This window comes from Homalodisca vitripennis, chromosome 3 (assembly GCF_021130785.1).
Source record: "Homalodisca vitripennis isolate AUS2020 chromosome 3, UT_GWSS_2.1, whole genome shotgun sequence".
Taxonomy (NCBI): domain Eukaryota; kingdom Metazoa; phylum Arthropoda; class Insecta; order Hemiptera; family Cicadellidae; genus Homalodisca; species Homalodisca vitripennis.
In genome coordinates this window covers 129824603-129836677 of record NC_060209.1, presented here as the reverse complement: position 1 = coordinate 129836677, position 12075 = coordinate 129824603, and the positions used below count along the sequence as shown (strand labels likewise).

Here is a 12075-nt window from a genome sequence, read left to right as displayed (position 1 = left end):
GGCATTTTTGTATGAATAGGACTTATGCAATATAACGTGCTTGTGACCACAATAAACTAACATAGCTTGAATGAGTTCATTAGCCAGTCTCGCCCAATAAAACGTTTCAAGATAGTTGCCATTGGAATTTTTGTATGAATAGGACTTATGCAATATAACGTGCTTGTGAAACACAATAACTAACATAGCTTGAATGAGTTCATTAGCCAGTCTCGCCCCAATAAAACGTTTCAAGATAGTTGCCATTGGAATTTTTGTGATGAATAGGACTTATGCAATATAACGTGCTTGTGAACACAATAACTAACATAGCTTGAATGAGTTCATTAGCCAGTCTTGCCAATAAAACGTTTCAAGATAGTTTCCATTGGCATTTTTGTATGAATAGGACTTATGCAATATAACGTGCTTGAGAACACAATAACTAACATAGCTTGAATGAGTTCATTAGCCAGTCTTGCCCAATAAAACGTTTCAAGATAGTTGCCATTGGAATTTTTGTATGAATAGGACTTATGCAATATAACGTGCTTGTGAACACAATAACTAACATAGCTTGAATGAGTTCATTAGCCAGTCTTGCCTAATAAAACGTTTCAAGTAGTTTCCATTGGCATTTTTTTATGAATAGGACTTATGCAATATAACGTGCTTGTGAACACAATAACTAACATAGCTTGAATGAGTTCATTACCCAGTCTTGCCCAATAAAACGTTTCAAGATAGTTGCCATTGGCATTTTTGTATGAATAGGACTTATGCAATATAACGTGCTTGTGAACACACTAACTTACATAGCTTGAATGAGTTTATTAGCCAGTCTTGCCTAATAAAACGTTTCAAGATAGTTTCCATTGGCATTTTTTGTATGAATAGGACTTATGCAATATAAACGTGCTTGTGAACACAATAACTAACATAGCTTGAATGGGTTCATTACCCAGTCTTGCCCAATAAAACGTTTCAAGATAGTTGCCATTGGCATTTTTGTATGAATAGGACTTATGCAATATAACGTGCTTGTGAACACAACAACTAACATAGCTTGAATGAGTTCATTAGCAGTCTCGCCCAATAAAACGTTTCAAGATAGTTGCCATTGGAATTTTTGTATGAATAGGACTTATGCAATATAACGTGCTTGTGAACACAATAACTAACATAGCTTGAATGAGTTCATTAGCCAGTCTCGCCCAATAAAACGTTTCAAGATAGTTGCCATTGGCATTTTTGTATGAATAGGACTTATGCAATATAACGTGCTTGTGAACACAATAACTAACATAGCTTGAATGAGTTCATTAGCCAGTCTCGCCCAATAAAACGTTTCAAGATAGTTTCCATTGGCATTTTTGTATGAATAGGACTTATGCAATATAACGTGCTTGTGAACACAATAACTAACATAGCTTGAATGAGTTCATTACCCAGTCTTGCCCAATAAAAACGTTTCAAGATAGTTGCCATTGGCATTTTTGTATGAATAGGACTTATGCAATATAACGTGCTTGTGAACACACTAACTAACATAGCTTGAATGAGTTTATTAGCCAGTCTTGCCCAATAAAACGTTTCAAGATAGTTTCCATTGGCATTTTTGTATGAATAGGACTTATGCTATATAACGTGCTTGTGAACACAATAACTAACATAGCTTGAATGAGTTCATTAGCCAGTCTTGCCCAATAAAAACGTTTCAAGATAGTTGCCATTGGCATTTTTGTATGAATAGGACTTATGCAATATAACGTGCTTGTGACCACAATAACTAACATAGCTTGAATGAGTTCATTAGCCAGTCTCGCCCAATAAATCGTTTCAAGATAGTTGCCATTGGAAATTTTTGTATGAATAGGACTTATGCAATATAACGTGCTTGTGAACACAATAAACTAACATAGCTTGAATGAGTTCATTAGCCAGTCTCGCCCAATAAAACGTTTCAAGATAGTTGCCATTGGAATTTTGTGTATGAATAGGGACTTATGCAATATAACGTGCTTGTGAACACAATAACTAACATAGCTTGAATGAGTTCATTAGCCAGTCTCGCCCAATAAAACGTTTCAAGATAGTTTCCATTGGCATTTTTGCAAAAATTCTACCTTTACTATTTCTCAATATAGACAGAATTGACACATACAAATTAATTATAAACAACTTGTATTCTTGCTTGTTTATTGATAATAATAAAAGTGTTTCAGAACTCTCACATCATGTACAATATGTTTGTTCTTACACATACATTTTGAGTAGTTCACAACAACATTGGGGAAGTAGTATAAACACCATAACTACTGTACTTTATTAAATCCAGACTAGACATGGTAGAGAGACAGTATTTTTTTACATAGCTGAGGAAGCCATTCCACTTTTGTGTAAACGTTTTAACTCTACTATTTTTTAATATAGACAAAATTGATACATTTAAGTACTACCAACTCATCATTTAAGTTTTATGAAAACACTCAAACTATAAAGGAGCTTTGTTTTATACAAATATATGGACAGTGTTTGTGTAGAAAATTAACATGGTTGGAAGACATACAGACCTTTTTATTCTTACACTTCTATCAATCTCTCATCTGGCTGTTTAGAGATAGGAAAAGAAATAATCATAATACAAGTCCGCTGCGACATGCATGGTCAAACAAATCAATCCACAATAGGTAAACACCAAGAATCATTATGCCCCATGCCTTTTATACTTTTTAAAATTCATGTTATATTGAAACAAGTACACCTAGAATACAAGATGTCAATTCAAACTATGAATTCACACCAGAAACATTTTTTTCTGAGCAGCACAATATGAAACTTGTTGAATCAACTCCAAAAACATTCATGTCTTAAAATTAATTAACAATTCCTTTTTGTTATTAAACATATAGGCTAAGTTCCTTTTAATACTTTCAAGACTGAACACAAACAGTTCTTAATAGCGGAAAACTAATTATTTAGAAACATAATTTTACATGCCAACTGGCATGAACACCTTACCTGTGGAACCACACCTTATGCTAACCATGAAGACACATGGACTTGTCCAATGCCATTATAGGCCATCAGAACACAACTACAAGTACACAGAGTAAGTACTTGTGGTAAAGTAAAAGATAATAGTGTATTGCAACCTTTTTGAAAATATTAGAACAACTGACAAAAAATAATAACTTTTTTGTAGTTTTTATTTGGAGGAATTTTAGAATGTTGTTGTGTTGCACACAAACTTCACTGTATTTACACAGCAATGTGTGTGGCATTAGGATTATAAATAACAACACTATTAAACCTTGAAATGTTGTTTATTTTTACAAAGCATTACATTTACTCTTAGGTACATAAAATGAAGTTTGGATATCTTATAACCAATAAATTGTACAATTTAAAGCTAAACTTGCAATCTAGTGATAGAACAAAATGACTTTATTGTTTGGAAGATTCACCAAATATAAGATGGCTATAAAAGAACAATGCTAGAAGTATTGAACAATATGCCCGATATATGAATTGAATAGAGTATTACATTTTTATCTGTAGTCACCCTTACTTTTCTCTAAAATAATATAAAATAAATAAAATAACAGCCATAATGCTGTCCCCTCTGTACTAGGTTACACTGAGAAAATATGGATGATTGCTCATGTGGTAGACAACAAAAAGCGAGAAATCATAACTTCCAATTCTACACAAGAAACTATCCATGTCAACTTAAATTGTATCTAACTTAATATAAGATCAACTTCTAACATCACTTACGAAGTTAAAAACTGAATTGAGGTCAAAGGGAATGAAGTCTAACTCTAGGTTACAAATATCCTCTTTCACAAGAATTGATTACATTAACCAATGTAGATATAAACTTGCAGAATAACGTGAACATTCTGATAGACTACACAATCAGTCGTGCATGCCCACATCCTGAAAAAAGAAAAATGTGATTCCGTTAAGTTTCATAAAACAACTTATTAACTGAAATCTTAAATATGTCCAAATTATACACATTTTACATAAATTTAACTTTTAAGAGTCTGTGTGCTGTTCACAACTAGAACAGTCTGGAATGCCTAGGTGACCTCATATTAATACAATCAAACAAATACCAGTGTGGTTTAGAGCCCCCATACTAAATGGTAGGTTGTATAGTTTCCCAGGTCATTAGACTATTATTATGTTTTCTGTATTTTCCATTCATTATTTTTATGAAGAATATATAAAATTTTCAAAAGAAAAAATCTGATATATTATGGATAGTACTACACATTATAGTATTTTATACTTCATTATGAACAAAATCACACAAAATATAGAAAACAGTACAACATTAAAAAAATTTTTCCAGCTACAGAAAAATCAACTGCTGGCTTGAGGCAATAAATTAATGTATGATTAATTGTAAGTAATGCACACATTATGTATGGCATAAATACTTGTTATCAAGTTTTTCATCTATCCAGTGCACTTTTCAAAATTACTTAACTAATTACGTGGGTTAAATGAATTTGATTGTAAGGATTATTTGTAAAGATCAACAAGAATATTATTAAAACTTGACATTACATTGTAAATACTCCATACAAAAGAAACTTTCAATGTTGACACAATTTTGCAATAGCTTATATAACATGCTTTCACAGTGTGTATTAAACTGTACAGCAATTCCAATATTATTTTGATTACTTGCAGATAAAACGAGCACATGGAAAAATTGTAAAAATTATGTCTTCAGTGAAAATACTTAATTTAAGTACCCATCAGACTTTTATATAATTGAAATATTTTTATTGATAAATCTTTCCAATACTACAGATTTGTATAGATACTTTTTCATCTCTAGCTTTACTAGTTTAAAGTGAGAATGTATTATAAAAAACAATTTATACTATTTACCTTAGTGGCGGGAAGTCCTGTGAGAGGATTCTGCTCGTTCCTCTCTCCTTTCCCGTTCTCTTTCCCTTTCTCTCTCCCGTTCTGGGTCCCTGCGGGATGGCTCCCTCTCTCGCTCCCTTTCTCGTTCTCGCTCACGTTCCCTGTCACGGTCCCTCTCCCGGTACCGATCGTCATAGTAACTTCTACAAAATGTTCAAGAAAACCAAAATATCAGCAAGGAAGAGACTACTATTAACAATGAAAAAATGGTGACAAACAATGAAAAAGTATATACATGAGAAATATATAACTGTTAATTTGTACCCAACTTATTCAAACATATTTTGAGAAAATTACACTGCCATTGATGGAGGCCAATAATTGAATGGTATAAGATAAATATCCTTTTGTTTTTACATCACTTGTAATTAATTGGCTCAATACATGTACTAGTGATATACAGTTATGAGTATTCTAGAGAATTAATTGTGTTTGCCCTCTCCATTGATCCAGTCAGATAATTCTAGCTGGTTTCTTCATATGAACTGTTGTAACAATTTTGTTCTATCTAGTGTATGTTTAAAGATTACTCAATTATTATTGTTCTGCATAAATTGAAATAATAATTTGTAGCCTAATCGAGAGAAAGATAGAATTTTTAGTAAAAATACCCACAAACAGTCCTTTCTTCCAGACAAATTTACAGGAAATTATCTCAAAAGTATGTACTGATGAGATATAAATTTAAAATTTAGTATTTTTGAATCAAATTCAACTTTTGTAAATCATATACTGATTTTCAACTATTTGTATCAAAGGTAAATAATAGTTATGACATTAAGATTGAAATACCTGTAGTTATGCATTGCGTTTATATCTGTTACTACTATTAATAGCCCTAAAGTTCCACAAAAGTTCGATAAAGCTCAGCCAACAACGTAATCGGTTATGTTAATGCATAAATCACTCTACATTGCTCATAACCAGGTTGTGGTCAGTAATGGGGGTAGTCTATCTATGACTCTTGTTACTTCATTTATATAACTTACAGGGATTGCAAATAAATGGTTTCAGTCCTATTTGGTAGACAGATTTTAATATATAGAATTGACAAGCATAACAGTAATAATCGTGAAGTGAAACGAAATCTGAGCTAAAAAAATTAAATCTTTATATATTTCAGTATATATCAACGTATATACTGTATATTGATATAAAAATATTATATTTATTGAATTTGTATAAGTTGCAATAGCCTCATTTATTATTACAAACTACTCGCCTAAATAAATATTTAGTTACAGCCCTAAAAATATTTTCTGAATGCAGGAAAAAATACAATAGTAGCCTACATTTCATTACAAATCTCGAAAGTGGCCTCTTAGTCTTAGGGGTCAAGATTGCATTTACTTCTCATAACTCGAAATACGCATTTAAATCGGTTATCAGACTTATTTTTACTATATATTAATTTCTTTTCTTGCCCTACCAACCGTGTAAAAGAATTATTGAGTTACTGGACAAGACATCTTTCAAACTCATTTGTTATATTTAAATGTTATCAAAGAAATATACCTGGATTTTGAGCTGACAACAGAAGCTGCATCAACCGGTTCAGGAGACTTCACACGCACTCTTCTGGTAGTACTAAAACAAAACAATATGGGTTAGATGTCAGACTTGTTTGGTAACTAAAAGTAGGGAAATACAGTTCAACTATTGTGAAGTGAATGATGTGGTGTAGCTGCACGAGTCTCTACCTTCTTACACATGTCAGCTGTCTGTCGCAGGTGTTTTACAATAGCAATCTGGATATGTCTAGCATATGGAATATACTGGAATATATGTTATTATGTATCTCTAAATAAGTTCCTACAGTTATCAAGAGTATTTAAATCCCTTTGGATGCCACAGCATCGAATTCTGTTGCTAGGAAACTTTGCTAAAAAATTCCAGGCAAAGATCCGTTGTCGCTGATTGTTATTGTAAATTTTATTAATTCTTTTTACATCCCATATTGTTTATAAAGATATTTAATTTCTTAACTATCCTACAATAGAAATATGTCATTCATTCACATAGAACTTTGTATTTATTACAATAAAAACAAGAGTTGCAGCTGGCACCTGGTTGGCGCTTACAACTACTCGCTGTGTGTAGCAGTCTGTTCAGTAACAATGTAGAGTTTACTTTTGATCTGTTAAATGCTTTGTCCTTTGAGTACCAATAGGTCTTGAAACGTGCCCAGGTGAAAATGCACTAGGTACAGACAGCAGTAGCGTAAGGGACTTTTGGAATATTTTTTTCAGGTCAAAAGATATTTATTCATTTTTGCGGTATAAGTGTATATAATGAATAGTGTCAGATATGATATAATAAATCACAGGTCCATTTCCAACATATTTTACACATTCTATAAGGGCATAATCTATAGTTGAGTAAAAAATAATGATACTCATTGAAATATTAAAATAAATCCTTCCAAATGGAGGTGGAAAGTTCTCCCAATGAGTATAGTGCTAGTTAATTAAATATGCTGTCAATAGTTTGATAATTTACGTTTTTGAAAGTACGATGGTTTCTAAGATATTGATTGAAAACCGTCAATATTTCCAGATTCCGAAAATTTAAGTTTTGTTGATTTGTCATTGTTTAGGTTTAACATATTTCTAATCGTTATTTTTAGTTTTTCCAAAACATTGTTCATATTTATTATTTTAGAGCCATACAAGTCTACATAAAACAAAATTTAGAAGTTCACAGACGAAATAAGTATTTTTAAAATTTGTAAACTACAGTATAAGGTAATTTTTGACACAACATAAATTCCGGAGTTTATTTTCATTAAAATGTTGTGTACATGTTCATCCCAATTCAGACATTGGTTTAACCCTTTTAGTGCCAACGTCCGTATATACGGACGTTTAAAAAATACAGAGAAATGCCAACGTCCGTATATACGGACGTTTGAATAACTACAGAAGAATGCCGATGTCCGTATATACGGACGTTCGGAGTAAAAGTCATACCGCAATAATTTTTTAACTTGTTCTAAATTTGTTGGTATACAAACAATCAGGATGAACCAATCTACATAACAAAAAATAATAATAGTAATATCGTAAGGTTAGTCAGGTGTTTAGCCATGATAGAAATGGCCGTGGTTGTTGCATCAGTCAAAGTTGTGTCAGCTGATAGTTCACGTCTAACCTCTGTGTTTGGTTGTTTGTGTTGCTGCTTCCACAGTCTTTGTTTGTTGATAAATAGTTTACTAACAATGTTTTACTAACATAAAAAGTAAACTTCAATAAAATGAAAACCACATTTGTGTGCAAACGCTGTAAAAAAGGATTGCATCCCTTATGTTTGCCTCACCATATTTGTGTTACCGCCTAACTATAATACCTATGTACAAAAGTGTGTAAATTTTGTTGTTGATATTTTACAAAGTGTACATTATTTTTTAAGTAGAAAGTAGTTTCAGACAGTTTTTAATGGTTTCATAGTGGAAATTAGGTACTTTGGGATTATACCGACCACACCCAGACATGAATCGTTATTTGACATTTTGCTTCTACTGATTACTAGATTAGCGTAAAACAATATTTCGTCAATATAAAACAGGAATTGTCTTATCGAAAACCCCTCCCCATCCTCAGACAGAGGTCAAAGTCGAGCGGTCTAGTAGATAACGTGATTGCAGAGTTGCGTCGCTTTGTTGTACTTCCGTGTTTTACCTCTACATTTCTCCAAACACAAAAATTCAACAAAAACAAACATTACCAAACTAAAACTAAACTCTTTATTGAAAAAAAAAAACACTCAAAACTTGTTTTTATTCTTGATCACATTCCGCCACCCAAAATGCGAGTGCCTCCGGCCCTCAGCGCGGGCTTCAGCAGCACCCGCGCTGATGTCAACGAAAGAAAAACATCCCTCGAGATAGTACCTATCAGTAAAATATCAAATTCTAGAGGGGCTGATCAGAAATATAAATTGAATTGTAATGGAAAGGCAATTATGTACCGTGCAAATCATGTGATTCAATCGGGATTCTCGAGAAAGATAAGATAACAGCGACAACAATACCGATCACAATACCTGGAAATGCTTGTAAGTTTGTAATTTTGTAATTACAGAGTTGTTTTTTCGTTCTATCATGTTTGTTACTATAAATTTATATTTTTGTGTTCTTCATACTGGTGTGGTCGGTATAATCCCAAAGTACCGGAAAATATTATAAGCTTTATAAAGAAGCTAAATAGTGTAAATAACACAAAAAAGTGAAAATGTAACTTTCTAAAAAAATTAACATGATTTTTTTGGTTTTTGAAATATTAATCAAAACTTTTTATGTGTGTATTCAGTTTTAATTCCTCTTTCAAGTGATAGTATGTGTTATAGTGAAATAATTTTTTTAAAGTACTAGTTTTCATGTGAAACTGGAAAAATATAAAAACTGTAAGTAAAATGTCTACTTTTTTAATTTTTTTTTTTAAAGTTAATTAGATTTAGAAATATAATTTGCTTTATAGTTTTTTATAAGGAAATTTATTTTACTGCAAAACAATGAAAAAATTAGGAAAATATCTCAATATTTGTAATTTTTACAATTTTTTTAGTAAAACACTGCAAAACGGCTGAAATAGGCCTGGCATCCTTCAGTAGTATTATATGAAAAATCACTGGCATTTCTCAGACCAACTTTTGATTTTTTGTCTGGCACTAAAAGGGTCTGGCATGTTTCATTTTTGCGTTCTATGCCTATTTTGCAGTTTTAAAATGTATAAACTTGTTTTTGGTGGGTTTAGAATGAAAAAGTGAGCTTTCAGAAACTGTCCAATATATTCAATTTCTACAAAAGAACAAAATTTGGTCTCTTCTGCAAAATTTGTTGATAGTAACAAATTCAAATAATCAGCATAGAGACAAAGTTTGCCATTTAAATTATTTATTAATGCGCTATTTATACCTCTCAGATAGCATAGGAATAGCAGAGGATACAGAATAGGGCCTTCGACTACTCCGAAATTAAGTAGCTTGCTATTTGATGATGCCATTTTTAAATGGTTTGGAAAAACCTGAGGTGAATGAGAGTTAATTAAATGAAATAAAATTGTACTAATATATGCATTTACTGCCTTACTGTTACTATCGGTATCTCATCATAGCCACTACAATATTTATTTTTCAATGTCCCTATTATTTTTTCCACCTCCTTTACTTCTATGGTAGTTTTTAATGCTTTCATATTGTAGAGGCAATAAAAATAATCATACAATGTATTTGATATTGGAAAAAACCATGGAAACGGCCTTAGCCAAAGGTTCGAATTAAGGTTCATAGTTTGCTCTTATACTGTCTGTAGACAATATGAATTGCTACTGAAAATGTTTCTATCAAACTTTTTCTAATGTTATATTTTTAAAATTAGTTCGGACCATAAAATTGGTAAATATGATGTTTAGTATATCAATTTCGATTGTAATGTTCTGCTTCACAACATAAAAGGATTAAAAACTAACTTCTCATAGCTATTTCAGTTGAAACTTTATATATAAAATTTGTTGTGCTTCTTAATGTAATTGCATGTACACAATCTTGTAGATATCACTACTTATTTATTTTGATAAGTAAAGTTACCATAATTCTTTTACTAAAACTATGATCTTACTAAACGTTGTACACCACATAGATAATTGAAAGAATATTTTGTTTTTACTTTATATTTTCAAAATAAGATTTTTATCGCATTTTTAAGCCTGACATTAAGGGGTTAATTTCAATAATCATAGGATAAACATTGGACTAAAGCTTTTTTTAGTAGCTGTAACAAATTTTTTAACTGATCATAAATTAACGACAATAAGAATTTGATAAAAGGCTTAAATCTTACATAACGGAACTTACACATTGATAGGTTCTCATAAAACTATCCCCAAGTTACATTATTTAAAATTATTTATTATATGGGTTGCTAAAGTTTCAAAACTTGTGTGCATATCATGGGCTATGGTGGCATGACACCGATTAAACCCTCAATAAACATCCATATCCCAATTTAGAATAATGTGGCACAATTGTGGTTAAATATAATAATGAATTTTGTATTCTCTGCACTCTTTAACTTCTCTTTCTGTATTTAGAGAAAGATACATAGAAAATGTGAATACATCAATGTGTGATTTGTGGCTGAATATTTCTTGAAAGACAACAGTAAAAAGTGTAAAAGAGAATCTTTTGTATATTGACCGACTGACTGGCGGAAGATACTGATAATGTACATTTCAATTGTAATGAGAAATTCAAGGATAAAAAGTGAGAGATTCATTGAACATTTTTATTATATCTCAATTTAAAAGGGCACGCTAGTTAGCTGCTGGCTGTGTATCAGAGGCTCTGCTTTTAACAAGGAGCTAAAATTTAAAACTGTGTTATAACTAAGATTTCATATCAAATCCATAAAAGTTTTACTTCAGAAACTTAGATCTTTTTGTAATATCTTCTTAAGTTTACTCAATGCTAATTAATTGTACAGAAATTATTAACATTAAGACAATATCATATTTATAATGCAGTTTAAAACTTTAACCCATTGTTAAAAGAGGAGCATCAGATGCACAGCCAATGACTGACAACATAGGCAGACAGTAAACTACAATGATGAGGTAAATAAGCAGACACAACCTGTCGGAATTGTACCTGTCTTCCCGACTGTGGCCACGATATTCTCGCTCCCTGTCTCGACTACGTGATCTTTCTCTTCCATATGTCTCAGCATAGTATCTGCAATAGCATAGTGGATGAATAAGTAACCCCAGTTTGCAACAAATTTAAAATTCAACAAACATTGATAAATCCAAATAAAATAAAAAGACATAGCTAATCTGGGCAACCAAAATTGTTATAGCATAATTTATTTCTACTCACCTAAGCCAAATTGAATTGAAAAATTGGGCTTGTCTTATTTTTTTAAATGAAACGTTTTTATTGCCATTCAAAATGTTATGTATGAGTATTTTTATTATAATTTAGATATATACATATATATATATATATATATATATATATAATCTATTCAAAAATTTTCAATTGCACTGCACATTTTTTGAAACGTTGAGAGCATTTCAGTTGTCTGTCTAATTTGGGTTGCAGAATCATGTGGAAAGCAGGATTGCCAACTCACTTTCTGTAGACACCTATTAT

General features: G+C 31.4%; 1 protein-coding gene across 3 annotated transcripts in view; it reads right to left on the bottom strand.

Annotated features, from left to right (window-relative positions):
- Nucleotides 1-3286: 3286 nt before the first annotated feature.
- LOC124357503 (cleavage and polyadenylation specificity factor subunit 6) overlaps nt 3287-12075 on the bottom strand; it is a 65353-nt gene continuing 56564 nt past the window's right edge. For 2 of the 3 annotated variants that reach the window (XM_046809358.1, XM_046809360.1), the window contains 4 exons: nt 11557-11655; nt 6445-6516; nt 4891-5072; nt 3287-3921 (listed from right to left, as the gene is read on the bottom strand). In XM_046809358.1, the coding sequence (XP_046665314.1) occupies nt 4892-5072; nt 6445-6516; nt 11557-11655 (352 nt within the window). In that variant the 3' untranslated portion in view covers nt 3287-3921; nt 4891. The remainder of the gene's footprint in view (nt 3922-4890; nt 5073-6444; nt 6517-11556; nt 11656-12075) is intronic. The other variant, XM_046809359.1, reaches the window with a different exon arrangement.